Source organism: Bidens hawaiensis, unplaced genomic scaffold (genome assembly GCF_021521415.1).
Source record: "Bidens hawaiensis isolate Kalapana, Puna unplaced genomic scaffold, B.hawaiensis_p1.1 tig00065303_1, whole genome shotgun sequence".
NCBI lineage: Eukaryota > Viridiplantae > Streptophyta > Magnoliopsida > Asterales > Asteraceae > Bidens > Bidens hawaiensis.
This window is the reverse complement of record NW_027501651.1, coordinates 28148-55628: the sequence shown is the minus strand read 5'-3', so window position 1 is coordinate 55628 and position 27481 is coordinate 28148. Positions and strand designations below refer to the sequence as shown.

Here is a 27481-nt window from a genome sequence, read left to right as displayed (position 1 = left end):
TAGTTTTTTAGCTATTAAACAAATTGTAAAATTACCAAACTACCCATATGTGCCTTGCACATGATCACATTTAACGAGAAAAAATTAACGGGGTTAGTGACGAAGGACCTAATGCGAAAGAGATTTGAAACATGAAGTATATTTTCTGCCATTTCTTTTGGCAAAGGACGTTCGTTGAAAAAACTATTATACATAGAGGACGTCTAACAAAACCTAATTATAACTCATTACCTCCTTCCTAGTTGAAATCAAAGAAGTAGAATAATAATGGCTACAAAGAAGAGAGACGAAGCTGAAGCCGAAACCCATGTCTCCAACGGCGGCTCTCACGAGAAGAGAAAGAAGAAAAAAACACAAAACAGGAGACAAACAACACAACAACGTTTTAGTCGACAGTGACGATGTTACACCTCGTACTGTCACCATCGCTCTTCCTGGCTCCATAATCGACAATACCCAGTCCTTCGAGCTCGCCACTCGGGTAATAAACTATGTTGAAAATGAATACCCATCTCGCACACCAACTGTTCGACGATTTGCCTCACTGAAAATCCTTAGGTTTTATTTAGTAAAGTTTACAAATTTACGGTTTTTCCACTAATTTTAGGTTGCCATTGCTCTATTGGTTTGCAGCTAGCTGGTCAAATTGCTCGTGCAGCCACCATTTTCCGAATTGATGAGGTTATGTTTTGTTTTGATCTTTTGATTAATTGAAATATGATTGTAGAATATTACTTACTGATGTAGAAGATGATGATTTGGGCTTTTGTTTATAGGTGGTGATCTTTGATAACCGAAGCGATTCACTGGATGACTTAGACGAGACAGCTAAGGACACTTCGGATGAAAACGAGAGTGGTTCTGCGTTCTTGATAAGGATCTTGAAGTATCTCGAGACACCACAATATCTGAGAAAGGCTCTTTTCCAAAGACATAACAGCTTAAGATTTGTGGTGTGAACCTAATGTGGTTTTAAATATTATTCAGCATTAAATGGTTGTTGGTGTTTTAAGCTTCTTGTGACATTTTATAGGGTTTGCTGCCACCTCTTGATGCGCCACATCATCTTCGAAAGCATGAATGGGGCCCATATAGAGAAGGTTGAATTTCCCTCTTAAGGACTGTTCACAAATTGTGTTCTTTATAGCTTTCTGAAGTGCTTAAGCTTCTTTATAAACTTATAGCAATTTGTGTATTTATATTGTTAGTCGTTGTGCTCATACTTAATAGGTGTCACGCTCGCGCAACAAGCTCTAAGTTCTGCCAGCACGCTTGTGGATGTGGGGCTTAGTAAGGTATGCATATGATCAGTATCTACATGTTATACTAATCTTGTACATGCATCTGGTATTTGAAGGCCTTAAAAGGGTATAGTAGCCATTTCACAAATTGTGAGTATCTTCTATGTAATTTGCTGAGACTGACGGTGTCGGTGACATTCTTATATTTGAGGTTCGGTCTCTGATGGTCTGTTTTTTTAAAACTAATTGAGTGGTATGATCTACATGCATATACACATAAACTAATACTGAACTCCATAACTTTTGGAAGACCATGAATATTTATGGCTATACACACACACACACACGTATATATGTTTCAATAGTTTTCAATGATGATCAAGAGAGCTCTTTGTATGTTTGTTTTAATGAAGATCACCCTCCTTGCAGAATGTGGTGATTGATCAAACACTTGAGCCTGGAACAAGGGTGACTGTAGCCATGGGAACTGATCGCCGACTGGATGGTATTTATGAATTGTTTTTATTAATAATAATGTATCTGTGTGGCATATAAAAGCACACCTTTTAATAGCAATGGTGTGAATAGGGGCTGAGTGTTGTTTGATTTTGTAGACGAGCCACGTCCGGCTGTGTCATCATCCAAACCTAGGGAAGAAGGAATGTATTGGGGCTATAAAGTAAGATACGCTGCCAATATCAGTTCGGTACTTGAACGCTCCCCGTATAAGGTACACATTTGCCTGATTTAATATGTTATTATTTTATTCCACATCAGGTTTCTTTCATCTTTATTATATTATTATCTAGGGTGGGTATGATTATCTCATTGGTACCTCAGAGCACGGTCATGTTGTCAAGTCATCTGAGCTGAAGTTACCATCTTTCAGGTATAATTAATTATTATGATTAGTTAAATATTGTGAAACATTGATTTTATTTATATATCTACTTTAGTTTCTATGTAGTAAAACTGAACTGACTTGTTAATATTTGATAGGCATCTGTTGATTGCCTTCGGTGGACTCGCAGGATTGGAAGAGTGCATTGAAGAAGACAAAAATTTCAAGGTCCCTTTTTGTTTGTGAATTTGTTATTACTTATATTATTATACTTCAAATGCTGTTTTGTTGGGACACATATTTTACTTGATCCTGCTTTTTTTTTTATCCTTAGCGGATAACTTGAAATATAATGATAAAACTGATAATTACAGGGAAAAGATCCACGCGAAGTATTTAGCACATATATAAACATATGTCCTCATCAAGGTAGCCGAACAATTCGAACAGAGGTATGATATATTCCATATTAATTATATTTTTGTTGGGAATTTGTATTGATTTTTATTATTGCAAACAGGAAGCAGTCTTCATCTGTCTTCAATATTTTCAAGAACCAATAGATCGTGTATTAAAAGCATAGATGCAATTAGTGGCCCCTTTGTGTTGGCCTGGATCTTTGTTTTCTTTCTGATCCGGTTCAGGTTCATGTTCAGATATTTGATGTAGCACATGCTGTGATGCTGCTTCCTTTTGTTTTGTTATATTATATGTTATCTGAATTTGGACCTTTTATTTGTGTGATAAAATACAGTTATGACTCCATTCAATTTAAGGTGATGCATTTCATTATATCAACCCTATATAGTTTTAATTTTCTTTTAAGCTTACTAGGTTATTGGCCGACACAGGTGGTTAAAAAATACAATAAAATAATTTAATTTAATGATAACATACACTGTGAATTCATAGTTTCATACGATATAAATAACTCACCGATAAATGTAATTCATAAAGCTAGATAATAAAAACAAAGTTAATATTATAAACAATTTGATTGAAGATATACCTTATGCATTTATAAGATAAACAAAATTTTAAAATTCATAAATCTTTAAAAACCTCATTTGAAGTTTTATCCGTAACTTTTTTAGTAATATTACTTATTATTTCTTCGCTAAAACTTTATGTTTTACATATGTACTGATTAAAACACAATATGATGATGATGATGATGATCTTCACCGATAATATCAATTATATAAACAAACATACAAACAAAAGGATAAAAGAAAAGTCAATTAATGCTTAGCTAGAATGCAGTATGCGAATCATGAGCGCTAAGTAAGATCTACAGTTCATTTTGAAGCACATATTTGCATATATCATACAACTATAAATGAGAAATAATGTTGAATAAGGTAAAGTAAATTCATAAGAAAGGCAAGATAAATAACAAGCGTATTACATTAACAAAAATAAAGAAAATAACAACTAAGAATTTTATACAAAGTTTCAGTCCCCGTGAATTTTTATAAGATTCTCAAGTTATGAACCCTGAATATATAGATGCTTTATTCATTAAAGATGTTTATTTTTCCTTTTATTATAAGCCACACAACTGAGAATCAATACAAGCTTACACGTAACTTACAAGCAAAAATTTACCACACGTTATAATTATAATCTCAATGAGTAATTAGCAAACAACACGTACCACATTGTTAAAAAACTGCAGTTTTAAACTATAACATACACCACAACACGGTTAACCTAATTTTCACGAACCCTAACACAATTAAGGATGATAAAAACTTAATTCTAGTCTTCTACACACGATGAAGTTCGAATTGAACCATAAATTAAAACATGGTTAACCATTGCTTAACCATCAAACACCAAGCGTGCATTAAACTACCACATGGACGTTGACATTGCTTAACCATTAGCATATATAAAGAGGTTCAGGTTTGTTTGTGATACAAGTGATTGTAAATTGTAATATTAATATCTATCTCCATAATGCTGGTGAGGCAACATGGTTTGCTCCACGTGTAAGAGTTAACTGTTTGTAGTCAATGAATCTTTAAATACTATTAAAGCAATATAATTGTGACACATGGTCTTCACCTAGGCTGTCCACATGTGCAATCCATTCATCAAGTTACCATTCTCAGAAGGTCTAATATTGTGCCACGTGTCCTGGTCTCCAAACTCCCAAAAGAACAAAACCCGGTTTATTTTCCACAAACAATATTGATTTCCACCACCGATTCTCTCTCTAATCTCCCGATGATTATACCTACCCTAATTCCGCTGGTGAGATCTACAATCAATTCCACCACTGTTTTCCAGTCTAACTTTCTGATGAATATACGAATCCTACATCCGTCGTTCAGATCCACCATCGAATCTCTACAGTGTTTACCAACAATACGAGCCCTAATTCCGCCGTTCGGATTCGAACCGATTGGAGACATCAAAATCCTTGGAATTGATTCTCCGATGATTATATTCAAGGTAACTAAAACTCTAATTTTGCAAATACAATTAGTTTTTATAACAAATTCTCAATCTTTCCGTCCAATATGTTATACACATATTTTATGTTTACTGATTATTCGGGTCAATTATTTATTGTTTTTTTATTCAAATCTTTATAATTGAATTTCCGGCTAATTTCCGTTCAATTAATTTTTGCCGGTCATTTTTGTATTGTTGTTTTTTTTATTGAATTTAAGTAATTTATGTCACACCCCAAAACACGGCCTAGGAGTGTGACGACTATGTTGGTACCATATTTGTGAATAAATCAGAGTTACGTTCGATTAGCGGAAGTCTTATAAACATGTGGATCAAAGTTGTAAATATTTACATATATATAAGTCGGGATTTTAAAAGATTCCCGATCAAGTTCAAAAGATTATTTGTTTTACGCTTACAAAACCACCATTCAATATTCTAAGTTTATACAAAACAAATCCGAGCCATCGGATATATAAATAGCACTTCAACATTCTAAGCGCTAATCTTGTTCACCTGCAAAATGTAAATAAAAAACGTCAGCAACGAATGCTGGTGAACACGCTGACGCTAAAACATTTTCTTTTACGTTATTACCCCTCGAGACTACGCCTGCCTCGGCCCATCGTGGCTTAGGAATAACAAAGTTAAATAACACATATATAAATTAAAGTCTCTACTCTAGGTCACCTCAGGAAACACCGCAGCGTTCTACTTAGTTAAGTACCCGTAAGTATACACAATGATCGTACTTCCCGCGGGAAAACGTCCTACGATCAGGTCGGTGCGATGTGTCCAGACACACGTAGACCACAGCCTGAGGGCTAGGTTTATACTTTCATTTATAATGGGTTCAGGGACACGTAGTCCCTTGTAATCATTTTCATATAACATATTTGACTCATTTTGAAACAAGTTTAAAAGTTTGGGGGCGTATTTACCTTATCGCTTTGGGATCGGCTTCAACACCGTCCGAGGGTCTTTCCCTTGCTATCTCGCACCTATAGTACGAGTATAACCAATTGTTAGTCGGATATACAATCCGGCTTAAGACCTTTAGTCTTATTTTAGTTCATAAATCTCTTTTACTTGAAAACCTTTAGTTTAAAAGTAATCTATAAACCTTTAATTATTTATAAAAACCTGACGTTTCTTCTTCTCTAAGAAACGTATTCTTTTTCTTTTATTATTTAAGAATACTCATTATTAGTTAAATAATAATTTCATAACAAATAATATATATATATATATATACATATACTTATATATATATATATTTATTTATCACAAAATATCTTTTACTCTTTCTTTGTTATGTTTTTTTTATTTTCTTTTATCGAGGTGTCGAGTATAACCTCGACTTAAGGTTTAATCCTTTATAATATTTTATTATTATATTCATTGGCGTTTTAAGCCTTACCTTAAAGGCTTAAGAAAACCCTAGTGATTCGAGCAGCACTCCAACGCCGCTTCACTTCTTGATCAACTCTTTTTCTCGACACTCCTTCCTTGACACGCAAATCAATGAACGCCAATCTTCAACATTTGTTGGCGCGCTCTCAAGACTCATTGCCATAATAACAAACGCCTTCTGGGTATGTGGGTGGAGGGTGGCACAAACTTCGAGGAATCGTTGGTACACAAAGCGAGGAATCGGGGCACGTTTATCGATGAAATAAGGCACGAACTTCGAGGAAAGATATAAAAGCTAGAGAGATGCTAGAGAGAGAGAGAGAGAGGAAGACTGATTTTGGTGTGAGTTGAAATGAATCCCGTGGCCTTCTATTTATAGCCAAAATTTGGTTCCTGTCGCGATACACGACGACCTCCTTGGCACCCGTCGCATATCACGACGTAGGCCAAGACAGTCATCATATAGGTCTGCCACGTGGGTGTGTCACGTGTTGACACATGGCGGACGATGTGCCACGTGTTGCCACGTATCGGGATACGTGGCGAAAGGTGTTCCATGTGTGGACGCGTGGCAGTCTTGTGCCAGAGGTGTCAGGCCACGTCATCGCGTATCACGATGACATAAGTTAACAGCGATCGCGTATCGCTGTTGACTTTTCTAGAAGCGTTGACCAAGCCCTATCGCGATACGCGATGGGCTAGTCTTTTACCCCGTCGCATAGCGCGATAGGACAAGAAAACAGATTTTTCATTTTAAACCCTAAGGTTTGGAATTTTGGCATTTTTGGTCCTTTGACTTTGGAAAGTTGACATTTTGATCTCGGAATTTTCATAATGTTACATCCTCCCCACCTTGAAATAAATCTCGTCCTCGAGATTGCTTTACAAGAACAAGTGGGGGTGTTTCTTTCTCATTTCCGATTCAAGTTCCCATGTATATTTGGGCCCTCTACGCGAGTCCCATTTAACTTTCACAATTTTCAATGTTCTTCTCTTTAATTTCTTTGTTTTCGAGTCTTCTATTTGAATTGGACGTTCCACGAATTTTAATTTTTCATTTATTTTGACGTCTTTTAACGGCATAGCTAAAGATTCATCGGTTAGACATTCACGCAGATTCGAAACATGGAATACATCATGTATCCCTTGCATTTCCTCGGGCAGTCGCAAACGATATGCAACAGTGCCGATTCGTTCAAATACCTCAAAGGGTCCAACGAATCGAGGGCTTAATTTTCCTTTCTTACAGAAGCGCACGACGCCTCTCCAAGGCGAAACTTTCAATAACACTTTGTCACCAACATTGAACTCCAACGGCTTATGACGGACATCGGCGTAACTCTTTTGGCGATCACGTGCCGTCTTAAGTCGTTCTCGGATTTGAAGGATTTTGTCGGTGGTTTCTTGGACTATCTCGGGTCCATATAATTGATTTTCTCCGGTTTCAGACCAACACACAGGCGTTCTACACTTTCGACCATACAACGCCTCGAATGGTGCGGCTTGAATACTTGTGTGATAGCTATTATTATACGAGAATTCCGTTAGGGGTAAGTGGTCATTGCCACACCCTGAAAATCTTAATTTAAACAGCGGAAGATTTTAACCAAGTCTTTCGGGCGGTGACAGACGCCGTTTCAGCCAATTATACTAAATATATATTTCAAACGTGAGTTGAACTTTATTTAACCATCAGAGTTATTACACGTGTCATATTACACGATTTTTATTCAATTTATAAGTTCAACATAAAGTCAACATTTTTCATTCAAACACACGTCACAATTTTCTCGTGCTCTTCACGAAGCTTACATACTTCAATTATTAACCTGAAAAGCATATTAAAATATCGATCAACACGATGTGTTGGTGAGTTTCCCTTTATATAAAAAATAGTCCATATATATATATATATATGAATCGAAAACATAATCCAAATAATTAACAAGTCCGATATCAATTCGTGTGTAATCGTCACTACACCCCGAATTATATCCAAAATATCCGTGTATAATGGCTTACTACCATTATAACACCCAACCGTATGTAATGATCTACCGTCATTACATCACAAATCAATAGGCATTTAATTTCTTAAACAAATTGAGCTGTTGTAGACGAGCAAAGAATACAACATTGCGTATGACATCTCAGTTGATAAATCGAAACATACCATACTCAAAATATACCCACTTTTAACTCAACGCGAATGGAAGTGGGGGGGCGTCACCCATAGATCTACTCATATTTCTGTGCCCTTACTAATTTGGTTAACAGTTATTTAGCCAACTAGACTCATCCCGCATTATACACCAATTTGTAAAATAAAATGCCTTTTAAAGAAAACATCAATGAAAATAATATGAAATGAAGAATATGCTTTTCCCCCAAAACACAATCAAATATCGTTATAAAAACATTTCCAGTTAAAATCGAGGGGGGGGGGGGGGGTTCGATAGAGAAACTCACAGTCTTGTAGCCTTTCCGAAAATCCCGTGTCCTATATTAGAACACGTTTTGTTAATAAAAACTTGATTTTAGTTTTTATACAAAACTCCTTTTTATTTTATAAGTCTTATTCTAGTATTCACATAATCACATAAACACATAAACACATAAGCGAGTACACATAGTTCGGTTTTCCGTTAGCTATTAATTAATTAAACTAATTATTAAACAACTAAAATATAAGAAAATAACTTAAGATTCAGTTGCTGGAATTTTTAAAGAAAATATTAATCTTTTATTTTTCACAAAACTTGACGGTTTCATTGGTTTTGTCGGTTTTGTCGGTTTTATGCTTAAAATGCGTTAATTCGGTTTTCGTTTAAAATGTAACTTATAAATTATGAAAAATACTTGTTACAAATATATTAATCAAGTTTTATAAGTTAACTTCTGAAAATATATTATTTTCATTTTTTGTTAATATTTTCTTAAAATAGCAACTTTTTAACGTTTTCGTGTCGGTTTGCACGACACGAACCGTTTAGGACTAAGTTTTATCATCTTGTCCTTTTCTCATGTATTAACTTATGTTAATCATGGGTATTTTAACACTTTAGGGGCTGTTCTAAAACAGTCCCTAATAGTTGTGTCGGTTTTGCTTAAAAAGCCGATTTTTCGACCGTTTAAGTTACCGACAAGTCAAATAAATTACACAAGTCTATACTAATCATCCTATGAACTAAACACACATATAATAACATATAATTCACCATAAATGGCAGTTTTTCCCATGTATGTTCATAAGATACTTTAATCGAGTTTTTCAGTTCCTAGTTCGTATTTTAGATTACCTTAACAATGTTACTAGTTAAGCTTGTTATTTTTATATGAACAAATATCATATTAATACCTAAATGTCCAGGTTCAAATCATCATATCATTTATGTATAAGTTAAAGTAGTTCATTAGTGTTTAACTAATAAAGTTTCCTATTATAGTAACTTTTAATTTTTGAGAATTCTATCTAATTCAATCTTCCCACCTTGATTAAGTACAATTCTAAGTTTAATTCAATTAGTTTGATAGGGTTTCATGCATCCTCAGTGTTCTATCCAATTTTGTTCTTTCAATCTATCATTCAACAAAGTTTACTTATTTAGTAAGTTGTTGTCCATTTTAACCAATGTGTTAACTAATCCATGCTTCTAATCATGCACCCTATCTTAGTTCAAAGCTGTTATTAATCACATATTGATCACATTCATCACAAGTATTCACATCAAAATCCAAATTTCAACTTTTCTTAAATTAAAGTTTCCTTATTTAGTAATTTTTACAATCTTTATTAATCTTCAAGTTCCAACTATTAATTCTAGCATATAACCTCTCTTACTTTCAATTAAGTTATTCCATATTACTTTTTGATTCATCAATCCATCCAAAATCCATAATAAATCCAAAACCTAAAAATCCCCAAATTTTCCACTTATGAACATACTCTTGTTTTGATTATCTCTAACAACAATTTCACAAAAATCCATGTCCATATTATCAAACTATTGATCAATAATCAATCCAATTTCATTCTAACAACAAACCCTAATAACAATTTTATCTATGATTATACCAAATTATCAAGTAATCCAACAAGACTTCTAATCAATCTTAACAATCAATGCATAGACTTCAAGATGAGTGTATGCATGTATAAGTGGGTTTAATTCCTCCTCTTACACATACACACATACTCACGGCTCATACACACACACACAAGCATCCAAAATTTTTAATCTCTAAGATCAATCTCAACCCAAGATTCTAACCAAATTAACCATAGAAATTAACTTATAAACATAACTTACTTGTGTTATTGAGGATCTAAGAATGAAAATGAGAATGAGGTGGGTGTGAGTATGACGATCCTTCCTCCTAATCTTCTTCCTAGCTGTTAATCTTCAAAGTTCTTGATCTAGATTTGATTGTAAGTGTGTGTGTTTATGATTAGGGATTTTGAATTTGAGTGTGTGTATGTGTGTGTGTTTGGCCGTGGGTTTTAAAGAGAGAAAGAATGAGATTGTGTGGTGAGTTGTTAAACAAGTGTGTGATGATGATTGATCCAACACATCAACCTCATGATTAGGAGTAATCATTGGGGATGTGAGGTGGTGGTTTGTGATTGGGAGAAAGAGAGGTGGAGGGGGTGAGGTGCCATGGGGTGGTGGTTTTGAGAAAACCATGGGTGATGGCACATGGGTTTGGTTTAGTAAGTAGGTGTTTAACCAATAATCTTAAGTTTCCGTTTTAACGTCTAACGAATTTTAGCTAATCAAACGAATCCCGTTTCTAATAATTTTTGTCAGACTTTGAACGAAATTGGATTCTAGATAATACAAGCCTAAGAAACTAATTTTTGGTAATTGTTGACGTTGGGTCTTTACCGGGTAGTTCACCGACACTTGGTTACTTATTTTGCAATTTTTGTGATTCGAGCCTTCTAAAATTAAGTTTATACATTGTCTTGACTACTTTAATATGTATTTTAATTTTTCGAGATCATTTAGCCTCTTTAAGGATTTATTTACTTTTTGACTCGTTACCCGAGGTTATTCCACGTCAGGCTCATTACGTGGCGATTTTTGCACTTTTTGTTGACTTTGGAATGTCTAGATTACTGATAAAGAAGATTTTCTCATAATGACGAAATTTTTATTGCTAATCAAGATTATAGTAGTCGCGGTTTAAGCTAATTTTTAGCCGGGTGTCACAGTCATCCCAACTTCCACCTAAATCAATCACACAAGCCCGAAGCATGTCTTCCAACGTTTGGATCGTCCTTTCGCTTTGCCCATCGGTTTGCGGATGATAGGCGGTGCTAAGGTTTAGTTTTGTACCGAGTGCTTGTTGTAAGCTTTTCCAGAAATGAGATGTAAAACGACTGTCTCGATTAGAGATTATAGATAGCGGTACTCCATGCAAGGAAACGATGGTGTTTACATAGATACACGCTAATCTATCCATAGAGTATGATTCGTATATGGGTATGAAATGTGCGGACTTTGTCAATCGGTCCACGATAACCTAAATTGCGTTGTGTTGTTGAGCCGTTTTAGGGAGTTTGGTAATAAAATCCTTGGTTATTAACTCCCACTTCCATATGGGAAGTTCGGATTGCTAAAGCAATCCCGAAGGCTTTTGGTGTTCAGCCTAGACTTTCAAACATGTTAAACATTTCGCCACATGCGAAGCGACATCCCTTTTCATCCCGTTCCACCAATAGTTGATTTGATGTTATGGTACATTTTGTCGCTCCCGGGATGCATCATATACTTGGATTTGTGAGCCTCATTCAAAATTTTCCCACACGACTCCCCAACGATTGGTACCCAAATTATATTGCCGAGTCTAAGGATACCATCGTCACCCTTGACTAGCGAGTCAATGGCGCCGTTACGTTTTTCGTCGGAGATTTGGTTTTCAGCAGTCGCTTGATTTTGGGCAGATTTTATTTGCTCGAGAAGGTCGACTTGAAGTTCTAGGCGCAATGCTCGGACTCTTTTCGGCTTTTCGTGCTCTTTACGACTTAAGGCATCAGCCACAACGTTGGCTTTGCCTTCATGGTAGACAATCTCACAATCATAGTCGTTGAGAGTCTCCAACCAGCGTCGTTGACGCATAGGGGTGGCAATCTTGACCCAAACCCTTTCAAATGAGTCAATTTGAGTTGTTTTAAAAGTTAAATGAGTTGGTTTGGGTAAAAGATTTTAAATAAATGAGTCAAAATGAGTCATTTGAAATTCCATCCTTTTATTTTCGGGTCAAAATGGGTCGACAAGTTTAAAGAAATGGGTCGATGTGGGTTAGTGTCCTAAGGAAATGTGACAGGTTTCGGATCGGAACAGGTTTTCGTACAAGATAGGTTTCGGCACGAAACAGGTTTCAGATCGGAACGGGTTCGGTTCAGGTTTTAAGTCAACACGAGTTTTCACCCGTGACGTGTTGGGTTTTGGTTTCTTTGGTTTCTTTCTGGTCGATTCCGGACTCTTTTTTGTTCGTTTTTCAGTTTTGTTTTTGTTCGGTTTGAATTCTTTTAGTTTTGTTTTGACTGATTTTTCGATTTCGATTGATGTGGTCCGGTTTTGGCTTTTTGTTTCTTTGTTTCATTTTCGTCGATTCTTTCGGTTTCAGTTCGAATCTAGATGTTTTTTTGTTATGGAACGAGGACAACGGATGAAACATTTTAGTGTTTTTATTTATGTTTTGAGTTATATTTTTTTATTATTATTTTTGAATATTTTTTTGAGGGTTTTTGATCTTACTAGAAAACCCCTCAAAATAAATTCAAAAAAATAATTAAAAAAATCATAACTTAAAATATAAGTAAAAAACGAAAAATCTAAAAAAACTAAAATGTTTCCGCCGTTATTCTCGTTCAAAAAAAAAAAAACCTCAAAACTCGGTTTGACCTTAACCTATTTTGACCTAAACCAAAACAACCCTTTTTTTAATGACTCGTTTTGACCCAAACTCATTTTGACTCATACCCATTTTGACCGATGACTCATTTCAACCCATGACTCGTTCGACCCAACCCAACCCATTTACCACCTCTATTGACGCATATTGAGTTCTTTTTGATCAAAGATGTGTTTCAGGCTCTTATGATCGGTGTACACGGTAAAGCTTACTCCATAGAGATAGTGCCTCCATATCTTAAGTGCAAAGATTATGGCGCCTAACTCTAGATCGTGAGTTGTATAGTTCTTTTCGTGTACTTTGAGTTGACGAGAGACGTAGGCGATTACTTTCTTGCGTTGCAGTAGTACACATCCCAAACCAGAATGGGACGCGTCACTAAAGACAACAAAATCCTCAGTACCTTCTGACAAGGCCAGAATAGGTGCTTGGGTGAGTTTTTGTTTGAGTATATCGAACGCCTCTTGTTGCTTTGTTCCCCACTCATATTTTATATTCTTACGAGTTAAGGAGGTTAAGGGAACAACGATTTGGGAAAAATTTTCAATGAACCTACGGTAATAGCCAGCCAAACCTAAGAAACTTCTGACTTTGGTCGGCGATTTTGGGATCTCCCATTTAGAGATAGCTTCAATCTTAGCGGGATCGACTTGAATACCGTTAACGTTGATGATGTGACCAAGAAATTGTACCTCTTGCAACCAGAATTCGCATTTTGAAAACTTAGCATACAACTTCTCGGTTCTATGAATTTTGAGCAGAGTTCGTAGATGGATTTCATGATCATCCTAAGACTTGGAATAAATTAATATGTCGTCGATGAACACGATCACAAATTTATCCAAGTAAGGCTTACAAATTCAGTTCATCAAGTCCATGAATGCGGCTAGTGCATTAGTAAGTCAATATGGCATAACGATGAACTCATAATGGCCATACCTCGTTCAGAAAGCAGTTTTAGGAATATCCACGGATTGGACACCTTGAGTTGGTGATAGCCGGAACGAAGATCGATTTTTGAAAAGAAGCTAACACCTTGAAGTTGGTCAAAAAGATCATCGATTCGTGGGAGTGGATATCGGTTTTTGATTGTGACTTTGTTCAACGCATGATAATCGATACACATACGCATGGATCCATCCTTCTTCTTGAAAAATAGGATTGGCGCTCCCCATGGTGACGAACTCGGTCGAATGAAATCTTTCTCCAGTAGCACATCGAGTTGTTTCTTTAACTCTTTCATCTCAGTTGGTGCTAAGCGATATGGAGCTTTGGCGATCGGAGCGGTACCGGGAATAAGATCAATCCTAAACTCTACTTCGCGGCCGGGAGGGATTCCAGGAAGTTCATCAGGAAAGACGTCAGAAAATTCGGAGACTACAGGTACGTCCTTTATCTCTTTAGGCTTTGACTCTTCAGTGACATAGGCCATGAATGCTAAGCATCCTTGATTTAAACATTTGTTAGCCCTAATCATGGAGATTATGCTAACTTGGCCAGCGTCTTTGTCCCCTTCAATTCGAATCGTTCATTTATCGGGGGCTTGAAGTTCAACGGTTTTGCTATTGCAGATGATACGTGCATGGTTATTGGATAACCAATCCATACCAAGTACAATATCAAAACCAGCAAGTGCCATCGGTAAGAGTTGGATAGGCAGGATATAACCAGCTTAATGAATTTTTCCGTTTTCAAGGGCTTCGGAGATCTTAACGATTTCGCCACTAGTAGTCTCGATGCTTAGAGTTTTATCTAAATTTGTTAAAGGTTCGTTTAATAGACTATAAAAACTACAATCTATAAAACTTAAATTGGCACCCGAATCAAATAATACTCTAGCATAGGTGTCGTTGACTAGAAACGTACCGGTAATGGTTTCCGGCATGTCAGCGGCTTTCTTTGTATCAAGTACAAAGACTCGTGCATTTCCCTTCTTGTCTTTGCCACTTCCACACGCACCACCAGTCGCGGGTTTGTTCTTTGGGTATTCGAAGCTAAGATGGCCCATCTCTTTATAATTATAGCACGTCATCTTCTTTTTCCAGCAATCCGCAGCCGCATGACCCGTACGGTTACATCATTCGCATACTTTAGGATGCGGAGCGAAGTTGCATCAACCCTTGTGATACCTCCTGCATGTCTTTCATGGCGTAGAATTTGGATTGAATCGATTTTGGTGTTGGTTTACGCCCTTGCCTTTGAAGTTGGTGCTTCCTCCAGTTCTCCCTTGAGCAGCTGTTGTTGTAACCTTCTTATCTTCTTCTTTGTTGTGGATCATTCCGCCCATCAGATAACCAGCTAACTCCATCTCAGAGTCAGCGGTTTGAGGTAAGTGAGACCTCACCATATCGCGGATTTCCCGTGGCAGTCCCCAAATGTATCGGGTAACCTTGCTGAATTCCGGATTCACCAGCTGGGGAACCAGGCGTCAATATTCGTGAAACTTGGTGTTGTATTCACGAAGGTTCGTCCCCACGACCTTAAGATTTAGAAATATAGTTTGGATTTGGGCGGTTTCATGCATGGGACAAAACTTTCCCATCAACATAGCCTTGAACTCAGATTATACATCACCTCTCTCCCTTTACTCATTATCATGGTATTCCACCACTCAAGTGCTTCACCCTTTAACATAAGGGCAGAATATTGAATCTTTTCTTCGTTCGTACACTTACTTGTGATTACAATTGTTTCCATCTCCTCAAGCCACCTCACGGTTGTGATGGCTCCTTTATCACTGTGGAATTCTTTCGGTCCATAGTATTTGAAATCCTTAAACGGACACCCATTAATCTTCATTTTCTTAAATTTTTACCTAACTTCTCCATCAGCGTTAGACTCATGAACACTCTCTTCTACATGAGATGGGTTCGGACGGGATCTTTCGGATTTTCGGGAAGGATTAACAGAATGACAATGTTTTGAGTTTTTCGTTTGAGACCTAGCCATGGACTCTTCTCTAACCGTATCCTTAATCATCTTTTGGATTTGACTTTTATATTTATCGGGGATAGGTTCATCTCCTTTCTCGGGGCCTTTCCCCTTTTCTTTTATTTCTTTTTTTTTGAATTTTCTCGATGTTGTTACTTTGTTCAGACATTATCTTTTAATATCTTTTTATATATGAAATTTAAACAACGTTTCTCTTTTATTAAACATGTAATTTTATTATACATTCATATATATATATATATATATATATATCTCAAGGATATATATATATTTATTTCACAATACATACACGTATATATATATATATATGTATATATATATACGTATATATATACGTATACATATATACGTATATATATATATATACGTATACATATATACGTATACATATATACGTATACATATATACGTATACATATATACGTATACATATATACGTATACATATATACGTATACATATATACGTATACATATATACGTATATATATATACGTATACATATATACGTATATATATATATATATATATATATATATATATATATATATATATATATATATATATCGTTCCAACGATATATATATTGATCATCCTATCTTTATTTTAAGAACGTTTCAACGTTCTTGTTACACACATAATTCACATAACATACAAGATTATATTATACACACACACACTTCTCCTTTACATTCTTCATCCAAACTGCTTTAATCCATCAAAAACTTCTTCACAACCTTCGTTAATTTGTTGCACTTGTGAAGGAGCGTCTTTCCTATTTTCTTCTTTTTCTTTTCTTCTTCAGACACCTTCTTTCTCCAATCGTCTGTCTCATGCAGAGCGCGGTCCAAGTGTTCTTCATATGACTATGGGACCTTGTCGGGGTATCCATATTGTGGAGGTGGGTCACGATAACCCAATATCACCATTTCGTAGTGATTCCTTGGTTCTGGATACGGAACGTCGGTCATGTCGGAAGAAAGGTAAAAGAAAGCTTTAGCAGCTCGGTTTTGTTCTTGGATCTCATCAGCTTGCTCTTGAATTGAGGGAATTTTTCCTTGGAATGGTGGGAAGCTTGGTTCTTGAGAACTTCGAGATATTGAACATATGGGTCAACAGAACTGTAGCTCGGGTTTTGGGAAGTGAGTGATCCATCCATTGATGTTGATATCTCATTGTGATTATCGGGATGCTCTTCTTCCGGTTCCTTTTCGGACTCTTCCTTAGGGTCTTCCTCTTCTTCGGGGTCCTCTTCTTCTTCAGGCTCCTCTTCCTCTAGTTCCTCCTCTTCCATGGGTTGAGTAGTCTTATTCACCATTGGTGGCATTCAGAAGCTTTCATAGGGCATCATCACCCTCATTCTTGGTTTGCGGGATGTTCCTTCATTATTGGTGGGTTGAGAATTGACTTCGTTCATGGTGGAGCTTCCGGTATGCCACCTTCATGGATCTAAGTGGCATTGTATCCAGTCGGAGGATGGGGATCTTGGTTCTTCCTTTATTGGTCGGTTTGAGAAGAAGGCATAGGACGAGCGTGGATTTGGTAGGTATCCGGTTGGGTAGTACTGCGGCACTTGTGATGGTTGGTATGTTGGGATCTCCGAGGGGTGGTACGTCGGTACTTCTGAGGGGTGGTACGTGGGTATTGTTGGTGGGTGGTAGCTTGAGTGTCTTGGTGGTTCATTTCCTTGTTTTGGTTGACTATCGGGAACATTGATTGGATAATGTCTGCTTCCAGGATAGTATAATGGCTTGGTCAAGTCATGTTCCCTATCTTGGTAGAAGTATGCTTCATAATATCCATCACTCATGTTATCCTCGGGGTAAATTTCGGCGATTCCGGCCTCTTTTGCTTTTCGTACATAGTTCTCCATTCAACTTTTGAATGATATCTAATATATACGGGTGGTTTAGAATGTGGGGGGAAAGAAAAGGTTACCAACCTATCTAATACCTAAGACAAATAATCAATTAATTCCTATTTTTGGATCGAAGCATGGGTATTGTTTTATGATACCCAATTAGCTAAGATCGATGGCTTTGATACCAACACTTGTCTCACCCCAAAACACGGCCTAGGAGTGTGACGACTATGTTGGTACCATATTTGTGAATAAATCAGAGTTACGTTCGATTAGCAGAAGTCTTATAAACATGTGGATCAAATTTGTAAATATTTACATATATATAAGTCGGGATTTTAAAAGATTCCCGATCAAGTTCAAAAGATTATTTGTTTTACGCTTACAAAACCACCATTCAATATTCTAAGTTTATATAAAACAAATCCGAGCCAGCGGATATATGAATAGCACTTCGACATTCCAAGCGCTAATCTTGTTCACCTGCAAAATGTAAATAAAATACGTCAGCAACGAATGCTGGTGAACACGCTGACGCTAAAACATTTTCTTTTACTTTATTACCCCTCGAGAATATGCCTGCCTCGGCCCATCGTGGCTTAGGAATAACAAAGTTAAATAACACATTTATAAATTCAAGTCTCTACTCTAGGTCACCTCAGCAAACACCGCATCGTTCGACTTAGTTAAGTGCCCGTAAGTATACACAATGATCGTACTTCCCGCGGGAAAGCGTCCTACGATCAGGGTGGTGCGATGTGCCCATCGCGTACTACCATATATGTAAGGATCCAGAATAACGTATACCACAGCCTGAGGGCTAGGTTTATACTTTCATTTATAATGGTTTTATGGACACGTAGTCCCTTGTAATCATTTTCATATAACATATTTGACTCATTTTGAAACAAGTTTAAAAGTTTGGGGGCGTATTCACCTTATCGCCTTGGGATCGGCTTCAACACCGTCCGAGAGTCTTTCCCTTGCTATCTCGCACCTATAGTACGAGTATAACCAATTTTTAGTCGGATATACAATCCGACTTAAGACTTTTAGTCTTATTTTTTATTCTCTACCTCGATGAACCTTTAGTTCATAAATCTCTTTTACTTGAAAACCTTTAGTTTAAAAGTAATCTATAAACCTTTAGTTTATTTATAAAAACCCGGCGTTTCTTCTTCTTAAAGAAACGTATTCTTTTTCTTTTATTATTTAAGAATACTCATTATTACTTAAATAATAATTTCATAACAAAGAATATATATATAAATACTTATATATATATATTTATTTATCACAAAATATCTTTTGCTCTTTCTTTGTTATGTTTTATTTTATTTTCTTTTATCTAGGTGTCGAGTATAACCTCGACTTAAGGTTTAAGCATTTATAATATTTTATTATTATATTCATTGGCGTTTTAAGCCTTACCATAAAAGCTTAAGAAAACCCTAGTGATTCGAGCAGCACTCCAACACCGCTTCACTTCTTGATCAACTTTTTTCTCGACACTCTTTCCTTGACACGCAAATCAATGAACGCCAATCTTGAACACTCGTTGGCACGCTTCTCGAGACTCATTGCCATAATAACAAACACCTTCTGGCTACGTGGGTGGAGGGTGGCACAAACTTCAAGGAATCGTTGGTACACAAAGCGAGGAATCGGGCCACGTTTATCGATGAAATAAGGCACGAACTTCGAGGAAAGATATAAAAGCTAGAGAGATGCTAGAGAGAGAGAGAGGAAGACTGATTTTGGTGTGAGTTGAAATGAATCCCGTGGCCTTCTATTTATAGCCAAAATTTGGATCCCGTCGCGGTACACGAAGGCCTCCTTGGCACCCGTCGTGTATCGCGACGTAGGCCAAGACAGTCACCATATAGGTCTGCCACGTGGCGACACGTGGCAGACGGTGTGTCACGTGTTGACACGTGGCGGACGATGTGCCACGTGGCAAGATGTGCCACGTGTTGCCACGTGTCGGGACACGTGGCGAAAGGTGTGCCACGTGTGGACGCGTGGCAGTCTTGTACCAGAGGTGTCAGGCCACGTCATCGCGTATCGCGATGACATAAGTTAACAGCGATCGCGTACAGCTGTTGACTTCTTCTAGAGGCGTTGACCAAGCCCCATCGCGATACGCGATGGGCTTGTCTTTTGCTCCGTCGCGTAGTGTGATAGGACAAGAAAACCTATTTTTCATTTTAAACCCTAAGGTTTGAAATTTTGGCATTTTTGGTCCTTTGACTTTGGAAAGTTGACATTTTGATCTCGGAATTTTCATAATGTTACAATTTATATCCGACCAATTTCAGGATATATTTCTGTTAAATTTATAATTGTTTTGTTTGACCATTCTTAATTTTTTCCTGCTAACCTGTTGTTATAGTTTACTTCTGCAAATCTTTATATTTTGATTTCCGGCTAATTTCTGTTCAATTTATTTTTCCAGCAAATTTTTTTTTTTAGTTTAAACAAAAAACAGAAACTTTTAATTTTGTTAAGATTATAAGTTTATTATGCTTTCAAAATCATAATTGTGATTTTGTAAAACAAACAAATAATTTTAATTTTACAATAAAGAATTTATGATTTCAGTAACTGATTTCATTAACCAATATATAACAATAAAATAATTATTAATTAAGCAATATATTTTTCGAATATATTAACTGATTTCATTAACCTTAAATATTGATATCAAATTTTTTTGTATAATAATACATTTTAAATTTACATTTTGAATATATTCAATCGGTTATTTTTGGAAAAAAATCTTCAATAAGCCGGTTTAATGATATTAATAATGGTTTTCAGTTACCTTAAATATTTAAATATTTTTTCTTGTATAATAATACATCGGTTATTTTTGAAATAAGGAATTACCATAAACCGCTTAAATTATATTCAAACTTTATTTAGAAAGTTTCTAAACATAATACGTTTACCAAAATTTTTATTCTCTACATCCTACTATATAATATTTAGCTAATCACATAAGCCTTTATCATACTGTAGAGGATTAAAAATTCTCCAACAATGCAAGCTCCTCCCTTTTTTAATAATTTTGTTTATGTTTCAAATAATTTATTCTAATATTTTATATTTTAATTTTATTCATAGGACAATGGAAGCTCAAAAATTTACCATGCTTAATGAGATTGATGTTCTCAAAACATCACCATCAACTCTGAAGGTTAGAGTTATAAGACTGTGGAGCATAAAAGACAATAAAAATGTGAATGAGGATTTTCTGATCGAGATAGTGCTCATGGATGAAAATGTATGTATCTAATTATGAATCTGTATCTAATTATTGATTGACTTTTAATTGTAATTCTCATATATATTTTTTGCTTTAATGACAGGAGAATCGAATCCAAGCAACCGTTTACATACAAGATATCTTTAGATTCAAAAGATTCCTCAAGGAAAGCTCAACTCTGACTATAGTTAATCCGAGTGTTGGTTTAAATGGATCGTACTACCGTGTTATTGACTGTTCCAACAAATTGGTGTTGGGACCAAACACACATGTGAATTCATGTCAGGAGTTTGATGGTCGTCTGTTTGGTTTTAAGATGATTTCTTTTGAATCACTAATCAATAAAGATATTTCTTTGAAAACGACAGTTGGTATAAAATAATTTTCTGACATGCAAATAAATAGATTTATAATGTTAGCGTTAGATTTCCATTAAATCTGTTAATTAATTATTTTTTTATTTTTCTTTGTGTTAGATATTGTTGGTCACGTGGTTCATGTGTTCAAGAGCAATTCTTCAAACGTCAAGGACAAAAACAAGCGTACAATGGAGATATCTGATTTACGGTATTACTATTACACCTAACATTTGATTACATATTTTTGTTAATAAACTTTATACTTATGCTTGTTTCTAACGCTTCTGTAATTTCAGTGGAAATTGTGTGTATCTCACACTATGGGATATTATGCGTCTGAGCTCTCCAAATATGTAATTGAACATTTTGATGAAGGCCATGCCATTATTGTACTGCAGTTTGGTAGGGTTAAGTATTACACCGGTTCTGATGGTAAAGGTAACTATGTCTACTGTTTTGAAGTTTCTTGAGTTTAACTAATGTCACTAACTTTAACTAATGTTTCGCTGTATAATTTTCATTTTTGTTAGTGTAAGGCCCCGAACCTGGTAGCCCTACTTTAACATCGGATTTACTCATAAACACAGTTCTTGCAATCAGAGTTAATTAAAACTTCCGCGGAAACGTTTACTTGAAGCATTCGATACAAAACATTCAATCTCTTCTTTGATACTATAAAACAAATCATTATATTTAAAACATCTTTTCTTCCATCTTAAGATGCCAGCCGTTCAATCCATGCCATGTGCCATCCTCATGCTAGTTCTTTGGTCTGATCACCTGCGTGCATACTAAAAGTCAGCTACGCTGAGTGAGTTCTAGTTAATCAAGCAACTTATCATACAACAACTACATGCATCATATACGTATCCGCAGACACGTAGTCCACTATCTAACCTGCTTACATTACCACTTAACCTCTTATTTACGCCTACCACTTTGCCACCTTGCCACTTTAATAACGTATAACGTAATGCCACTTTGCCACTTTAATAACGTAAAACGTTATGCCACTTTGCCACTTTAATAACGTATAACGTTATGCCACTTTGCCACTTTAATAACGTATAACGTTATGCCACTTTGCCACTTTAATAACGAAGGCACGTATAGGCTTACCCTACCACGTACTATCGTTATGCCACTAACACTCTTACTAGACTCTTGCCACTTCTAACACGCTCTACCTCTACTTGTCTACAACACGCTTCATATCATTTACATAATAAGCAGTTCACATCAACAATCATACACACATAATAACGATGGCACGTACAGGCTTTCCCTATCACGCGCTCACGTTATGCCACTAACACTCTTACTAGACTCTTGCCACTTCTAACACGCTCTACCTCTACTTGTCTACAACACGCTTCATATCATTTACATAATAAGCAGTTCACATCAACAATCATACACACATAATAACGATGGCACGTACAGGCTTTCCCTATCACGCTCTCACGTTATGCAACTAACACCCTTATTAGACTCTTGCCACTTCTAACACACTCTACCTCTACCTGCCTATATCACACTTCATATCAGTTCAGTATTTACGTAATAAACAAGTCACATCATAACATTCATACACACTATCAACCACTTGGAATTTACTATCCTTGGCGATACGTGCAATATCCGAAGATCGTTCACGTACCGACAAGCATTATAAAATATATACCTCGTATAACATCTATAGCATACACTTACCACTTAAGGTAAGTGTATTTACACTTCACATCGAGTATGCACACAGCCCCGAAAACATAACAAGGAAATGGGGCTAGAAACTCACCTGAACTCTGCTTCTTCCTCCGATAGTTGTAAATCCCTTCTTTAACTGAGCTCGGCTGACTGTATAAGTTACACGTATCAATACTCGCCTGATTTAATCTGGTGGGCTAGTATTAGATTACTTTTACTTATCGTTTTAATTTATTTTTTAATCGAATTTGACTCTAGGTGAAGTTAAACCTTAGGCGAACTTAGCTTTAGGCGAAGTTAAACCTTAGGCGAACTTAGCTTTAGACGAAGTTGTCATCAGGCGAACTTAGCTTTAGGCGAAGTTGTCATCAGGCGAACTTAGCTTTAGGCGAAGTTGTCATCAGGCGAACTTAGCTTTGCAGGCGAAGTTCATCAGGCGAACTTAGCTTACAGGCGAAGTTGTCGGCTGCAGCTACTGTTCGTTCTTAAATCCTTCGTTTCTTAACCAAATAACTCGATTTAGGTATCCACGGAATCGTCTGACCAGCGCCTACAAACCCCAACCATCAAATCGACCTAACATCGATGTTTAAAGGGTGCGATTTAGGCATATTGGTTACGGGTTCTTTTATCAATCGATTAACCCATCAAATCATAACCATTTTCAGTAAGTTTAGCTTTGTTGGATTTGTTTTTACCATACAAACACAGATCTATCATTTTTATACTAATCCAAACCTAAACGAACAAGTTCTCGATATAAACGTACCGTAAATGAGTCGAACTACGAACACAAGCTGGTCTGTTGCTTTGGTTCGTCACGACGATATAGCACGCTCGGGTCCTCGCCTTTGGATCTTGGTTCGGGTCGTGTGTGTTTTGGGTGTGTAGAGATTAGGATGGATAAATGGATGGAATGGAAATGATTGGGGTTTAAGGGGGTATTTATACTCCTTAAGCCCATGGACCGAAGGCCCATATTTCCTTTTGGTCCATATCTAATCCCATCTAACTATCCTACTAAGTCTTCATATTTTGCTATTATTATTATCGTTCCACTAACTCGTTTATTTCACCCGACAAAATAATATATTAAATATTACTTTAGAAATTTCGGGATGTTACAGTTAGAGAAAGTGTATGTTTCGAATTCTTTTGGATCTAATGTTATTCGTTTCTTTATAAACGATTTTTTATTTGAAATAGAAGAATACAAAAACAGGTATATGATTAAACCAGGAATTATTGTTAAAGTTAGTTCATAGATATTGTTATTTAAATTTTTTACTATGTAACTTATTCCTAAATTATGAGAATTTTTAATTTTGTATTTTGTTGTGTTTGCTAAATGGTAATGATGTTTTTGTTCATAAACCGATTCCGGTGAAGATGCTGTCGTCTGTTGATGAGGAGTTTTTGAGAGCAACATATTTTTTTAATGTCGGTGATATTTGTACCATTATATTTGTAAGTCAATTATTAACTTCACTATTTGTACGATTATATTGCATAACGTTTTTTTAAATTATTTGTAGCCTAAGAATATCATTATCCTTGGTACAATTAAGGCCATATGTCCAGATACAGAGTGGTATTACATTGGCTGTAATACTTGTAGCCGTTAACTCATGGAAAATAATGGTGAAGGGGGAAATGAGTATGAATTCAAAACAGAAAGATGCAACGTGTTAGGTGTTCTTCCTACACCTAGGTACTTAGTGAAAACAAATTCAAATGTTTATTGAAAAAATATACAATTTTTGGTTTTGCTTTAAATTAACCTATTTTATAAATTATGTAGATTCAAGATCAAGGTAAGGGTTCAAGATTCGACAGAAGTTGTGTCATTGACTCTCTTTGATAGAGATGCTGGAATGCTGATCAACAAAACTTCAGCTGAATTGATTGATTCTCAAAAGCAGGTTTGTTTTCAATTACTAAATTTTACAATTATTATATATAATAATTGTTAAGAAATTGAAAAATTAAGTTTTTTTCCACTTATTTTATTACAAAATGAGGTTGAAAACGGTAGATTCCCTGCTGAGTTTGATAGTCTTTTAGAAAAGAAATTTGCTTTTAAGGTCGATGTGGCATAGTTTAATTTCAGAAACAATGTGGAAGATTACGGTATAAACAAGCTTACTGATGACACTAATATTCTCACTGAATTACAGAAAAGGCAGAATGGACGTTTGGTGATTATTTAAAACCAAATTCATTTTATAGTTAATGTTATTTTAGAATTATTTTCATTAACCGATTTTGTTGTAAAACTTTAAAATTTTAGCAAACCGATTCTAATTCTGTTTCATTGGGAGCATCTATATCAGAATTTCAATCATCCGGTTCTGTTTCCGTCAGGGTAAATATGTTTGTTACATATTATAATTTAAACTTATAAATATAGGTGACACAAAGATGTTTGACATGATTTGGTTATGTTGATTACTTTGTTAATTGTTAATAACAGATTTCGGATATTGGAGATAACTAAACTCCAAGTTCAAATGTGGATGGTCAGGATGTGGCAAATGAGGAGAAAGGAATGTCAACGTCTTCTGATGATTAACTTAAGAGAAAATTGGTTGAAGTTTTTGAAGTTGACGATCAACCTAGCATGTCAGCCAATAAGTTTAAGTCAAAGACTATTGAAAAGATGGGTAACACCAGTGAATCCTGTGATGTTGCAACTATTTTAAGTCCTAAGTTGGAGAAGGATTCTAAGTGAACGGTTAAACTTTGGTTTTGAAATTATTCGTTTTAGTTTTACATCTTAGTTATTTTTAATAGTTTTGGATATTTTATGTTTGGATTTTTAAACATGTGTTTCTTGGAGCGCCTATCTCTGCTACTTGGTTGTTTTGAACGATTTATCCTTATTTGAATGTTTGATTATATTTATATTTCGAGTTATTTTTTCTTAATGGTTGGTTCTTTGTTGTATATATAATCTGTTAATAACTAATCTTCCATGCATTTTGAAGTTGTCACAAACATAATTTATATTCCAAATTAATTTTAGTTTACAATAACTTTATACTTGTATAATTTGAAATCGTGTTTGGTTGATATCTTTAAATATATTAAATTTGTATAAATTTTTTATAAATTATGTTTGTACAAATAAACTTATCTTTGTATAAATTTTGGATAACATAATTAAATATTCGATGTCAAAAATGTAATTACCTTCTTCCAAATATTAAAATTTAAGACAAACATAAACAATAGATATGCTATTTAGGTATTATTTGAAATATATTCCAATAATTAAATGTGATGGTTATATTCTCAAGAAACCCGTTTACCATATAATGACCCGTGTTAAAACCCGACTTTTTGTATCAATTATAACCAATTTTATATTGTTTTTAATCTATTTATACCAACCGATCAAAATCAACAAAACTCTTTGATTCTTCTTCCATGTTTTGAAGGTAAGTTCTCCCTTTCAACCCTAATTACAAAATGATTTTGTCCTAAATAATCCGTATTTTTTGTTTTTTCTTCATTATTACACATATTCTTCATCATTAATGTCAATTTCATATATTTGCATTACTTACCATGCACCTATCTTTATTTTGATATTTGCTAAGCAGATGTATTATCCTGCATTAGCTGTGTTTAATCAGCCATCCCTTGAAGATATGGTTAGTATCTACCAGTTAAAATTTGTCGTAATTATCATCTACTTCATTTTTTGGTGTTAATATATGCTAATAGAGTTTCTGTTATGCTGTACAGAAAATTCACAAAGATTATTTTAAGCTTCTTTTTGCACATGATTCTGTCCATGAGACTGTTACCATTACGCATCTAAATCAAGAGTGGAGGGTTGATATTGATTTTAGCATTGATAAGTATGTATTTGGAAATGGATGGTTCCCATTTGTAAAAGACAACGGTTTCAGATTTGGTGATGTTTTTGTTTTCTGTCCCACTAAGCCACACGAATGGGGAATGTTGTATGTTCCAGAAAATTCGGAGTTGCAGCATAAGATTTTTGATGTCAATGTATCTTATCCGACAATGAATAAGTTGGTATGTTAAACCTTATTATTATTCGGACGTTTATATAAATTTTAAATTTTGTTTATATTTATGTGTTTAATTCTTTAAATTTATCTTTTAATTCTTTTATTAACAATGTTTATTAAACTTGTATGTCAGCAATTTAGAGACGATATGCTTGTACGTTACCTTCCATATCTGAAACGTGGAAGATCATCTGCCAACCGGGATGTTTCTGCAGTTGACGGAAGTAGATGGACTCTTGTGTTTAAAAGTTTTAAAAGTAGTATTCCTGGATATGCATTTGTTGGTGAATGGTCCAGTTTAGCAAGGCATGTTAATTTACAAGTTAATGATTATCTTGTGTTTTTACCGGTTGATCAGAATACTTCCAGGTTATATGTCTTTGATAGTCGTGGTGTTGAACGTACACAGTTTGT

At 35.4% G+C, this 27481-nt stretch overlaps 1 protein-coding gene and 1 pseudogene across 2 annotated transcripts; both read left to right on the top strand.

Moving 5' to 3' along the window:
• Positions 1-267: 267 nt before the first annotated feature.
• Positions 268-2723, top strand: LOC143604476 (uncharacterized; annotated as a pseudogene). The gene is made up of 11 exons (XR_013148306.1): positions 268-481; positions 634-681; positions 777-953; positions 1034-1100; positions 1231-1295; positions 1671-1746; positions 1856-1971; positions 2051-2130; positions 2241-2310; positions 2457-2534; positions 2603-2723. The product of XR_013148306.1 is annotated as an uncharacterized LOC143604476 (transcript).
• An 18097-nt stretch (positions 2724-20820) lies between these two features.
• On the top strand, positions 20821-21674 carry LOC143604477 (uncharacterized). Its single transcript, XM_077080941.1, has 4 exons — positions 20821-20976; positions 21062-21329; positions 21435-21525; positions 21614-21674. Exons 1-4 carry the CDS (start codon positions 20821-20823, stop codon positions 21672-21674), a joined length of 576 nt encoding a protein of 191 aa, XP_076937056.1.
• Positions 21675-27481: the final 5807 nt, after the last annotated feature.